Source organism: Pundamilia nyererei, unplaced genomic scaffold (assembly GCF_000239375.1).
Source record: "Pundamilia nyererei isolate P.nyererei 1_Seehausen unplaced genomic scaffold, PunNye1.0 scaffold00049, whole genome shotgun sequence".
NCBI lineage: Eukaryota > Metazoa > Chordata > Actinopteri > Cichliformes > Cichlidae > Pundamilia > Pundamilia nyererei.
In genome coordinates, this window is record NW_005187450.1 from 3,076,179 (window position 1) to 3,088,067 (window position 11,889).

The window sequence follows — 11,889 nt, forward strand, 5'->3', positions numbered from 1 at the left end:
GTCCCCTGTAGTTGGTTTGTTGGCTGGGCGGTTTTCAGGTTTCATTTTCTTTTTTGTTTGTTTAAAATGCACTTTTCAAGAGTGGGGCTAAAAGTCATTTTTCATGTTGATGTTTGTTATTTATCTGTTCGAAACCGGTGAGGCAAAGGTCAAAAGATGTTTCTTCCTGTTACTAAGGTTGCTTAACATTGCCACAAACTATTTCTGTGATCAGTGATAGAAGTTATATCCCAAATACTTTGATGTAACTTAAAGGTCATTTTTGATTTTTAGATTGTGGTGTGAAAGTCATAGGTTTTTGGTTTTTTTGGGGGGTTTTTGAACTAATATACAGTTCTGTGCAAAAGTCTTGAGCCACTTCTTTGTTATTTTGTTAGAAGAGTTAGGTGTTTGTGCAGTTTCCTGAAACATGTGCGCACATGGAAATACATTATACACGGCAAAAACCGTTTGTACTTTAATGTGCTAGAAAGGAAAGCTTGAGTATGGCCACCTTCGTTTTTCAACATAACCTGAACTCTCTTCTTCTCATTTCTTTAAGTAGTGTTCAAGAATATGTTGGCTGCCTTTTGCTCCGTTCTCTGTCAAAATGATCCCACACTCCATCTGTCCAATCCAAGACCGTGTTTCATTGTGGCTTTGTCTGTCTAGATGTGCTTTTACTCCGCTGGTAGTGTGTTTGAGATCATTGTCATGCTGAAAGATGAAGTTGTTGCTGATCAGATGCTTTCCAAATAGTATTGCATGGTGGATCAAAATCTGATGGCATTCTTTTGTGTTCATAATTCCATCAAGCTAATAGCTTGACAATCACAGCTAATCTAATTTTTCCCTAATTGCACTGTTGGGGAAATTTTTTTTTCTCTGTCAAACAGTGTCATCACAGTATTTTTCATTGCTTCAACTAAAGAAATGGTAACAACTGGGTTTTAGTTTGTGTTTTTGCAACAGGCTCCTAGTAACAAAGTGCCCAATCAGTTTAAAATGGGTTCTTTGCTAAGTAGTCTGTTATGTGTGGATAAAACACTGGTACTACCCTTGAATTAGGTGATTTTTTTTTTTTTTTTTTTTTTTTTTTTTTTTTTTGTGCTTGAATAAATCATTGGTCAGTGTGTGTGTGTGGGGGGGGGTGCATTAACTATTTAACTACTTCTCAAAATTTCAAAGAAGTTTGGTTCATTGGAGTCAGAGAAATATTTCATCTGTGCATTGATTGATTTGTATTACACATCAGAAATGTAAACTGTTCAGTGGTCACAGTCAGTTCAGCCTGAACACTCTCTGTATATGTCCTACAGAGGTGGGAGAAATAACATATCTTTTAAATTGTTACTGAACTCTCCCTCAGGTTTTTTGAGGACCTTGAACAACGTCACTCTGACAACCCAGTGATCATGGACATTAGCGACATCGTTCAGACCCACGCTGCTAACCACTTTGAGCCGTACATTAGCTACTGCTCCAACGAGACCTTTCAGCAGAGGACCCTGCAGAAGTTATTGTGAGTAGAAGAACAAGCAAGCTATTGAGTTTCTCCAGTAACATGGCTAAATGAGCTGAACATGTGTCTTTCTGCATCTCTTAGGTCAAGTAACAGTGCGTTCAAGGAGACCCTGAAGAAAATCGAAATGAACAGTGAATGCAGAGGTCTCCCCATGCTCTCCTTTCTCATCCTTCCCATGCAGCGAGTAACCAGACTGCCACTACTGCTGGATGTCAGTTTAAGATTTGCTTTACTATATGAGTAAAAGTTTTTTTGTTTTGTTTTTTAAGAGTGGAACATACAAAGCAACTTAAAAGGGGCATTTAAAAAAATATGGGTTCATGGTCAGCAGGTTCTGTGTGTATTTTCTCTTTTAGTGAATCAGAATCATACATTCATTAGAGCCCGACTGACACAGGATTTGGTAGAAATCCAATACATCAGCCGATATTTTTTTCTTTCAGACACATGAAACATAAACAGAAGCCTGACAATGCAGTTTAAAAATAATCCTGGTTTACTATTTCAACAAGTTGTGGATTACTTGTTTATGCTCTGCCCTTCTCTGCTCAGATCAGCTGATTGTTTTTGTAGTTGCAAGATAGTCGCAGAGTGCCCTCTGGTGGACAAACGTTTTTGAAGGGTGTTTCTACAAAGTCTTTGTGTCTATCCATCCATTTTCTTTAACATTTTTTTTAATTTAAATTATTGACTATATTATTATTGAATTATAAATGCTGATACTAGTATATCAGCCCTGCCAATATATCAGTCGGGCTCTTATGTACTAAGTGTTAACTAATACACAAGAGAGTAACTGGTATTTGTTTGCTCCTCAGACAATCAGCCAGAAAACTACACAAGGAACAGCACAGTACTTTGCTGCTATCTGGGCATTGCACTACATCAATAAGGTACTGAGCACACCTCAGCTAGTATGCATGTAAAGCACTCTGCAGCTTCACAGTTATCATCTGAGAGCAGACTGGGACATTTATGCTGCTATTGTTAAAATTATGCCAACAGCTGGTCACTAGCTGCAATGATGGAGCTAGACGGATGGAGCGAACTGAGCAGATGTACACCATCGAGAAACAAATGGATTTTGGTAAAATCAAGGTGTGCTTCCACACAGTCAAGAAAGAATACACTGATACATACATATGGTTACATTGATTAGTAAAATATCATAAATGATTGTAGTAATAAATAACAATGTCATTTAAAAATTCATATAAAACCTGAGTCCACTTTGCTAACCTGGAATGATAAATCTGTTGATGCTGACAGGCATTCCCACTGGTGTCATCATCGCGGTGGCTGAAGAAGCGCGGTGAGTTGCGCCTCTCACTTGAAGAGTTCAGCATATGGAAGGCTTTCAGCACCAGAAGCTACTACCTGTTTGTCTTCAGCGATGTACTGATTGTCACCAAGAAGAAGAGGTGAGTGGAGTGCCAACAATCGTATTCACCTAAAATACTATTATCTGGATACAGTGGGAAATTTTGAAGCTGAGTATGAAGATGACTGTCAGAGTTAGTTTAAGGCTTTCCCTGTGTAATGATTGAGTTTTTTCATTGATTTTGATGACAAATATTCAAATGATGTATCTTAAGATGATTCCTGGTGGACCATAAGTAGTGGACACCTAAAAGATTAATGGTAGAGTACAGTAGAACCTGCCTGGACATCTGCTAAAGTGGGCAAGAGAAGAGAACACTTAAACCCACAGTTTAATTCACTTGCTTGCTATTTCCTTGTGACTGTAGTGGATACGAAGTAGATCCAGCTGCTGACAGAATATGAGAAACAGAAGAGAGGAGGGAAAGGGACAGAGCAAGGAGAGAGTATGGATGTGGTGCTTGCATACTTGAGATTCTTCGATCCTGCATTCAGCGTGTCAGCTCGACTGACTACAGCTTTCTGTTTTGAGTTAGGGAGAAAGCAAACAATGTCAGCTCAGAGGAACAACACTGGAGTCATTTAGACACTTTTTTAAGTCAAGTGATAGTATCTAGGAGAGACCATTATCAATCAAGTGATGGAGTTTTAGCTGCTTGGGATCTAGGTACATTGACACATGCATAAACTAGGTTTCACAGCAAGTTTGGCAAGACAACACAATAAGCTTAAAACTGCCATGTGATGGACTTTCTTTTTTGTTTTTTTTGTTTGTTTGTTTTCTCCCAATTGTTTGTCCAGTGAGGAGAGTTTTGTGGTGTTGGATTACGCTACTTTAGAGAATATTGAGGTGGAGATGGGTGAGGATGGAGAGAAAAGGGCGCCTACGTCTCCCAAGAACAACTCCAGCTACCTTTCTTTTAGACTACTGATGAGCAAGAACAGTGAAGGGAGAGCAGAGCAAATCTCCCTACTGGCTGAGTCCAGGTACTGTGACTTTCAGACTCCTCTTAAGCTCAGCTATATATATCTCAAAGAAAAGTTTACTTACCCAGAGGTCTAACAACTTCTAATGCTTTATATCACAATGTGATTCTAAAATATTGCTTTCTTTCAATACTGATAGTAGTTCTTTATTCAAAATCACATTTACATTTACCACCTCGAAGACCACATCTAATAGTTTGTGTCTGGCGCTCTCTACTGCCATGAATCTTAATGGCAGCCTAAGATCCTCCCATGTTATGAATTTCACTGTAGAAAACACTGGTTTGTAGTCTTTTTTTTTTTCTTTCTTTCTTTCTTTTTTTTTATTTTATTTTATTTTTTTAATTAATTGTGCTTCATTTTTTTATTTTCTATCACCAAGGGTGGACCGGGAACGATGGATAGTTGCTCTTACAGAACACAAGGAGACAGCTGGCTCCAATAATACTGATGGTAAGCTTGTATTATTATAAAGAATAATAAGTTTAATCACAGTGTGTTTTCCTGAGATGTTATTCATTTGTTATGAACTCCTCAGCACAGTGCAGCACAGAAAACAGATGATTTGCATTCAGTTTTGCCGTCTTATTTGTTTACACAGCTGCAGTGTTCTTCTTCGGTTGAGCTTGTTAGATTTCCTTTGATCCATAAAGAACTTGTAAGAAAAGCTTCCAATAATTCAAACTTCCTACCATTTAGACTCAAAAGCATCAAATAGTAAAAGTATTTTGTTTTTTCTGTCGACACAGATGTAGCCGAATCATTCAAAATTACCTGGCCTGGCGTGACCAATGTCTTTGTTGCTATAAGATCAGAATAGATACAGACATTAAAATGGTATTTTAAAAATGAAAAGTTCCAGAAGAACCAGTCCGTTTACCATACCGACAGCAAAACTATTAGAGGTGGGGTTGCAGCTTGTGTAGTTGAATAGCAAGCATAGCTGTTGACATTTGGGTTTGTTATCAAAGGGTGTGCCACTCCAAAGAAGTTATGGTATGTACTTTGGTGTAATTTTACACCCTGTTGGATATAAGTTAGCTTCCTACTCATTTGTAAGACAGTAAGCTGTTCAACATAGTTTTATGAACTTCACTGCCTTGTGCTTTTCAGGTCTGCCACAGTATGAGGCCACCAAATCCTACATGCCAAAGGAGCCAGATGAACTGGGCCTGAAAGAGGCAGAGCTTGTCATTGTCTTACAAAAACAAGAGGGTGAGACCTTAACTTCTTTCCAATCTGTAATACAATGCAAATTTCACACCATCAAACAAGAGTGTCGCTGTTCTTTTGGTTAAAAGCGCAAAATAAAATGTAAGGTGCTTTAAAGTTGACCTTAACAGCGATCTTCTCCTAGGATGGTGCTATGGGGAGAGAATGCGAGATGGAGTGAGGGGCTGGTTTCCTGATAGCTGTGCCACAGAGATCACCAACCCTGACGCCATGGAGAGCAACGTACAGCGTATGAAGCGTTTGCGCAAAGAGACCAACGTCTGAGACATTGCACTGCTGATGAATCGTACTAAACAAACTATCAATTATAGTAGATGTGGTCCAGCAGTCCATTACCGACTGAAAAACATTGACTGGGCACAGAAAACCATAACCAATCCTTAATGCTATTCTCTGGTCTCAGATGCGATGATTCAGGTTCATATTTCTACCTTGTGCCTTCCATTTCTCTCTACCATCAGGCTATCAAAACACATTATTTGAAACTGTGTCGATCTCTTTCAGGAACAATTGAACAGTAAGGATTTTTGTCCACCTGTACGAATGTGCAGCATAAAGACTTCTTGGCCAAGTGTACATTTTAGTCACCTTGTACAGCTCACTCCAGCCATTTTCTGTTTAGCTGGTTTTTAAGCTGCATTTTAATTTACTTGCTGCAGTAAAATGATCTTTAGATGTAGAACACATTTGTGGATACTGGTACTACACTGTCAATGTCTACAAAGGGTTTTATTACTGTGCTGTGAAAAAGTGACCAAAGTTCTGATTAAACATTTACCACTGTAAATATAGTTGATAACCACACCATTGCTTAAGTCCCTCATCTTTATATGAAATGGGGAATAAAAACAAAACCTTAAACTGTGTCTTTCTCCATATCCTGTATACTTGAAATAAAAAACAGCCACCACTCCAAACATTTTTCCTGGGTTCTGGACTTTTATTTGAGCTTGCATTTTGTTAAAATGTTTGAATACATAAAAAGTTATTTAAAAATGTCAAACTGACCAGATATCAAATTCCATTTTATCTTTAAAAACCATTTGGTGTAAAAACTTAGGACAGATTTAGAAAAACATTTGCTGTTTCCCCAAAACTTTTTGTAGCTGTCACATAAAAATAATGGAAAAAAAACAAGTCTGCATAGATTCTGCAGGCCATCGGTGGTAATCTGGTCAAACGCATGGTGCAAGCTTGTGACGATCGTCAAGTCAAATCTTTATTGCTCAGATCTTATTTGATGTTTCTTCTTGTTGACAAAAAAACTGTAAAAGAAGAAAATTAGCAATTAGTCCACTGTAAGTTTTTATTAAACATTCCTAGCCTTTTGGATTTAGACATTTTGCATGGTGTATAATGAAATGCCTAAAAATGTGCATCACCAGAGACACTATTCAGAGATGCTGTTCAGACAAAAGACAAAAGTGATAGAGCTCAGTGGTGCCAGACTGTTTGCTTAATCAAATCCACTAGATTACCTCAGGCTTTCGTTTCGGACTGTCCACTACAGAGCCAAAAAGTGTATAGGACAAGCTATTCAGCTTTACACTGCTGTAATGCTGCCTAGTTATTTTGCTTTCAGTCCCAGATGCTGAATCTAATGAACACATGTAAAATCCGACATTATGAATATGGTCAAAGCAGACTCACCCGGACGATGGTAAAAGATGGTAGGTGCCGGTGGGCAGGTTATTTCCTACTCAGCCCCACCCTGCTGGGCCTCGGGAGCGGACGTTTTCTCTGCCGATGTGTCACCTCCTGTCTTGGCCTCCTTGTTTTCCTGGCCAGGTTTGCCACCAGTCTGTTGGCGTCTGCGGCGGTAATTGAAGTTGCGGCGGTAGCGGCGCTGGCGGGGCTGCTGATTCTGACCACCTTCACCGCCCTGATTCTCCTTGTCCTCCTCAACGTCCCGCACCGGTCTGGGACGGGGTGGACCCCTAAAGTTAACAAACAAAAAGGAAGAAGCTATAAGCAAACAATAAGGGTACCAACTACAAGGCAGAAATACCATGCAGAAAAATACATCTACTAAAACAAGATGCAGGATTCAAGTGACTAACAAATTGCAGCTTTTCAGCAGCAATTTGTGGATAGGCTGCAACAAAAGGAGAGCTTCTCTATCCAAACATGTGGAGATTACTACTAGTAAAAGAATCAAATAGAGAAATCTTAGTTGCTGGACACAAGACCAGGATGGAAACAGCCCAAATGTTTATTCGCCTATTGTTGCAGCCCTACATCAGTGAAGCCAACATGCAAACCTTGGTCTGAACCTTGGTCGGAAGCCTCTGTAGTAGTTCTGCCTCGCTGGTTTGTTGCCCTGGTCTTGACCTCCCTGGCTCTCGTCACCCTCACCTCCCTGAAAGCAAATGGATCAAACTGGTCAAACGCCTTCTGAACCATAGTTCAGTAGTGACATGCACCACTCTAATGAAACTAGCAAGCTTAAAGAGTTAATATTGAAATAATGAATGAGCATTACCGGGTAGTTCACCGTAACAATCATGGGACCCTATTAGAGTCAGTTTGTAAAATACTGGCAAGGCCCCCGATACACCAAGATTTATTGGTCACAACCACGTGAGGGTTAGGAGAGGGTTAAGAGCCGAGTATGACAATCATATTACGGTCCCGACTTTAGGGACAACTGGGTGTCTGTTTCAGGATAGTAGCCTGTGACAGCATACCTCAGTCATCTCTCCGCGTGGTGGGTTGGTGTACGGGGGCCGGCGGCCGTATCGTCTACGTACAAAGTATGGTGGGTAGCGCCGTCTGCCAGGGTACGTGGGTCTGCGCTGCTGTTGCTGCGAGTCTCCTTCAGGGGCATTCTCTCCACCCTCTCTGCTTTTGTCACGTCCTCCGCTGCCTTGTTCACCCTCTCCATCACTCTGGTAGTTCTCTGGATAGTCTCCTCCACGGGGAGGGCCCCTCCTTCGGGGGTACCGCCTATAGCGGTTCCTGTCAGCAGCATACTTGCTTCCCTGGACTGCAACACCTCCTGGGCCGGTGACATTTGCAGCCTCTGCTCCCTGTGTTCGCAGTAAGATGTTTTTTATTTTTTTTAAACTAGAGAACATTCATGGGATGTTTTCTTTAGAAGCTGGCAGACTACAAAACCAAATTACTAACCAAAGAACAGCTTACCTTCTCTCCCTCGACTACATCAAACTCCACAGTTTCTCCATCTCCAACACTGCGAAGATATTTTCTCGGGTTGTTCTTTTTGATGGCTGTCTGAAATCATAATGGTTCACATTTAAAATGTTTCTAATCATCATAATCATCTGATTTTGGTTTAAATTGTGAAAAGAAAAAAAAAACATTGCAAAGCTTACCTGGTGTACAAAAACGTCCTCTTTTGTATCATTCCTATGAATTTAAAGAAAAAGGAAGAGAAAAAAAAAAGAAGCAGAACACCATTAGAAGTATCCTACGGAGCCACAAAAAGCAGTGATGCCTCTGCAGACTACAACAAAGCGAATGAGTGTAAGGATTAACAGATGCATGCAACCAGAGTTTGGAGACGTGTAGATAATTCATCTGAGCAGCTTTGTAAGAGAATCATAGCCATAATAGGATTGGGAATGTTGCTTCACACACTCACACTGTTGTTATCAGGGTCTATGGAAAGAAGGGATGTGTGGAGTCAACTTACCTGTTGATAAACCCATATCCATTCCTGACGTTGAACCATTTGACTGTACCCAAGACTTTTGTTGCTGTAAAGAAAACAAATTATGATATATTACTGATCATTTTAGATGCATCTTGGTATTTAATAAGACTTCTAACAATGACAAAGTGTAAAATAAGAACAGACCATGAGAAAGTGACACATTTAATGTGTAAGTTAAATATAACTCCCAACTGTCATTCTTATTATAGATCCTGGCGCTTAGGAGTGTCTTGTGCCAGCTGAATTTGGTGTGAGGTAAGCACCATGAACGAGTACCACGAACGAGTACCGACTAGATTACTTCTCGGGTAAATTTCAAGACTGCCCCTATTTTTAATGTCCCCGTCTGCTGTAATGCCACCCAAATCAAAGATTTCAATATCATCATAGCAGGCCGCTGTAGCTAAACACATTGACTTTTAACTACAGCAGACCTACTGCCCCATTTTAGACGCACTACTGAGCGTTCACACGTGGTAGAGTCGCGCCCGGATATGTTAGCGAGCCCAGCTGGCTTGTTAGCATAGCTATGTAGCTGAGATGGTCTGAACCATGTGCTTGGATTACTGCCAGCAGGCGGAAATGAACATAACACATCGGACAGCTTCTATTGTGACCAACTGCTTAGAACGTTAAAAAAATTAAAATAAAATAAAAAATGCCACGGTTATACTGGTTTCAATTAACAGCCAAGGAAATGGCGAAAGAAATCAGCGGAATACACGGCGGACATTTTGGATGGCCTCTTTAGCCATGTAAATAGCTCAAGCTAGCTGGCTAGGCTAATATAGCTTGGCAAGCAACCGTCGGTCGATCACTAGGCCCCATTGAGACCTCATCAATTCCACCGAAAATAGTCGACCATTGACAGTTGTACTATGGTGCTTTTCTGATCAAATCCAAATATAAATCGCTGCTAATTGTAACAGTGAAAAGTTTGAATATAGTTTCGACTGTTTTAGATTATTTTTTTTAAATCTTTCACCGGGGAGCAAGACTCGTGCGAACAAAGGATGGCAAGTCGCTAACGCTAGCTTGATTTCGATATAATTTGTAACCGGTTAAGCCATTTGATATCTCGGTGTTCCACAAATATGGCATTAAAGTTCACTTTAATACATCATTTCCTGCCTGCTTAAAAAGAGCACCGACGTTGGCATATACACACAGAATCTGATAACGGGCAGAAACCTTTTAGTTTACGTGACGGCCGACCGGTACCAGAGCATTCTATGGCGTACGTTAGACGCGAGGAGGCCAATGAACATAAGGGATTAAGTCTAAAATACCTCATTTAAAAAGAATACTCACATGTCTTCTAAAATTATTTTAATATGAAGGCCAAAGTGTTAGCTATTAAAGAATGAATAAGCAGCGGTCTATAAAAACTATAAAAAGCTTGCGCCGTCTAGCTTCCAACCGATACTTTAATTCTGTATCGCCAGCACGTAAACGTTTAGCGTTTTTAGGCACCAAAAGAAAATTATTAAACTTCAAGAATGCTTCTCGTTAGTAAAAGCCAATACACTGAATAGAACACAGCCCATGAAATAATAATTTTAGCCAAAGGGACCAAAAAATATACTGGGTCCCGTTGGCTAAAATAAAAATATCTCTAATGTTAATGTAACAGTGTAATTTAACATGTGCTAACGTTGTGTGGCTCAACGGTCGTGTCTAACGAACGTTTTTTAGTTTACAGTATACTGAGCTGTGGATCGAGTTGACAACCTTACCTGCCACCACTTTTGCGCATTGCCCCTGTGCCATAAAATACGTTAGCTATCTAGTTAGCTTAACTAGCTCCAGCAGTCTTACCGATGACCTTCTTATCCCCCGCGGAAGCTGCGGCTGCCGGGCTGGATGGGCTCTCCGCATCGGCAGCAGGCTGCGGCGGTTGTTGCTGTGTCTCGGCCTCGCTGCTCATTGTTACTTGTTGGTAATGGCTTCAGCCGGCGGCGGCTCTTTGCTATAGTTCCCGGTGCTAGATGGTAACCTGGGCCGGCGGTGGTGGGGGCTACTGCCTTCGGGCTCTCTGCTTTCCTCTTTCCGCTCCCGTTGCCGATCGAACTGGGCAGAATGAGATGAGGTGCCGGAGAACGTTCCTACTCGGAGGTCCGCCCAACTGCCATTCTAATTGGTTGGAAAGTGTAACAGGAAACACTCGCGTTCCAATTAGCCTGAGCAACTGTCAATTTCGCTTCAGAAACGCGTTGGGTAAAATGATTGGGTAAAGGAAACCGTACCTGTCCATTCTCACCACCCCTTCATGATGTCAGAGCCAGACGAATCAGACCACATAACCGTGACAGTTTTGGAACAGTGTCTACTTGGTAAAATCATGTTCTGCTGACAGACCTGGAGCTAATATACATATAGTTTAAAATATAATTGTAGTTATCATTATGCAATACATAAAACTGCATGGAAATATTTCAAATTATCGTGTGTTAATCGCACAGGGGGCAAAGGAAAGTCAACAGCTGAATATTCTGCTTAAGAGATCTAGATTCACGGGTCCATTAAGAAGAAAAACGATGCCTGAATGTTTAAAGTATTTTCAGTTTCATTGTGCACGCTAGTTAAATTAAAAATAAAAAGGTGCATCTATATATATAAAAAGAGGGGTAACTGATAAAGTAATCCATGTTACTTATTACACCTAAGCATTTAAAAAACTAATAATCATTTAACATTTCTGGAAATCTTAATTACCTTAGTCACACCATAATTATCTTTGACTGTCAAAAATTACATCACAGTTTAAATAAGCTGTTTCTGTAAATCATTTAATTATTAACCTTAAACCAAATCTTAGCAGAAATAATGACAAAGTAAGTCAGGTAATTTTCTATTTTAACTGGTTAAAGCCAGTCATCATCCTGTGTGAATTTAGAAACCCCACTTCCAGAGCAGCCGGGCCCAGACTGAGTGTAGGACAACCCCACCACAGCCTCCCCCCCTTCCATTGTCATGTTAATGCTCCACTGGCACTGTTTACGAGCACTGGTCGATGTGTGAAGAGCTTGCGGTTAATGTCTGAGCACCGTTGTCCCATACACAAAGATGGGCTTTAGCAACGACCCCAGAAAGCTTCCCAACAGAGATC

General features: G+C 40.5%; 2 protein-coding genes across 6 annotated transcripts in view; one reads left to right on the forward strand and one right to left on the reverse strand.

The window, feature by feature from the left end:
- arhgef16 (Rho guanine nucleotide exchange factor (GEF) 16) overlaps window positions 1–6,021 on the forward strand; it is a 12,566-nt gene extending 6,545 nt beyond the window's left edge. For both annotated transcript variants that reach the window (XM_005733009.1, XM_013910813.1), the window contains 9 exons: window positions 1,349–1,501; window positions 1,586–1,715; window positions 2,323–2,397; window positions 2,510–2,602; window positions 2,774–2,925; window positions 3,686–3,871; window positions 4,254–4,324; window positions 4,985–5,086; window positions 5,229–6,021. In XM_005733009.1, coding sequence (XP_005733066.1) covers window positions 1,349–1,501; window positions 1,586–1,715; window positions 2,323–2,397; window positions 2,510–2,602; window positions 2,774–2,925; window positions 3,686–3,871; window positions 4,254–4,324; window positions 4,985–5,086; window positions 5,229–5,368 — 1,102 coding nt within the window. In that variant the 3' untranslated portion in view covers window positions 5,369–6,021. The remainder of the gene's footprint in view (window positions 1–1,348; window positions 1,502–1,585; window positions 1,716–2,322; window positions 2,398–2,509; window positions 2,603–2,773; window positions 2,926–3,685; window positions 3,872–4,253; window positions 4,325–4,984; window positions 5,087–5,228) is intronic.
- A 2-nt stretch (window positions 6,022–6,023) lies between these two features.
- ybx1 (Y box binding protein 1) lies at window positions 6,024–10,900 on the reverse strand. 4 transcript variants are annotated; one of them, XM_013910814.1, is made up of 8 exons: window positions 10,599–10,900; window positions 8,760–8,823; window positions 8,440–8,473; window positions 8,249–8,338; window positions 7,792–8,133; window positions 7,366–7,463; window positions 6,755–7,041; window positions 6,024–6,369 (listed from the first exon to the last, which is right to left on the reverse strand). In XM_013910814.1, exons 1-7 carry the CDS (start codon window positions 10,705–10,707, stop codon window positions 6,801–6,803), a joined length of 978 nt encoding a protein of 325 aa, XP_013766268.1. In that variant the 5' UTR covers window positions 10,708–10,900; the 3' UTR covers window positions 6,024–6,369; window positions 6,755–6,800. The 4 variants fall into 4 exon arrangements, with proteins under 4 accessions (XP_013766268.1, XP_005733069.1, XP_005733068.1 ...); XM_005733012.2 differs by having other exon boundaries at window positions 7,378–7,463; window positions 7,855–8,133; window positions 10,599–10,899; XM_005733011.1 differs by having other exon boundaries at window positions 7,855–8,133; window positions 10,599–10,899.
- Between the last annotated feature and the right edge of the window lie 989 nt (window positions 10,901–11,889).

Coding starts and splice junctions, on each gene's coding strand:
- ybx1 (XM_013910814.1), bottom strand. CDS start 10,707: ATGAGCAGCGAGGCCGAGACACAGCAACAACCGCCGCAGCCTGCTGCC. Junction 8,824..10,598: donor GGGGGATAAGAAGGTCATCG/GTAAGACTGCTG, acceptor TTTTCTTTACAG/CAACAAAAGTCTTGGGTACA. Junction 7,464..7,791: donor CACGCGGAGAGATGACTGAG/GTATGCTGTCAC, acceptor ATTTGCTTTCAG/GGAGGTGAGGGTGACGAGAG.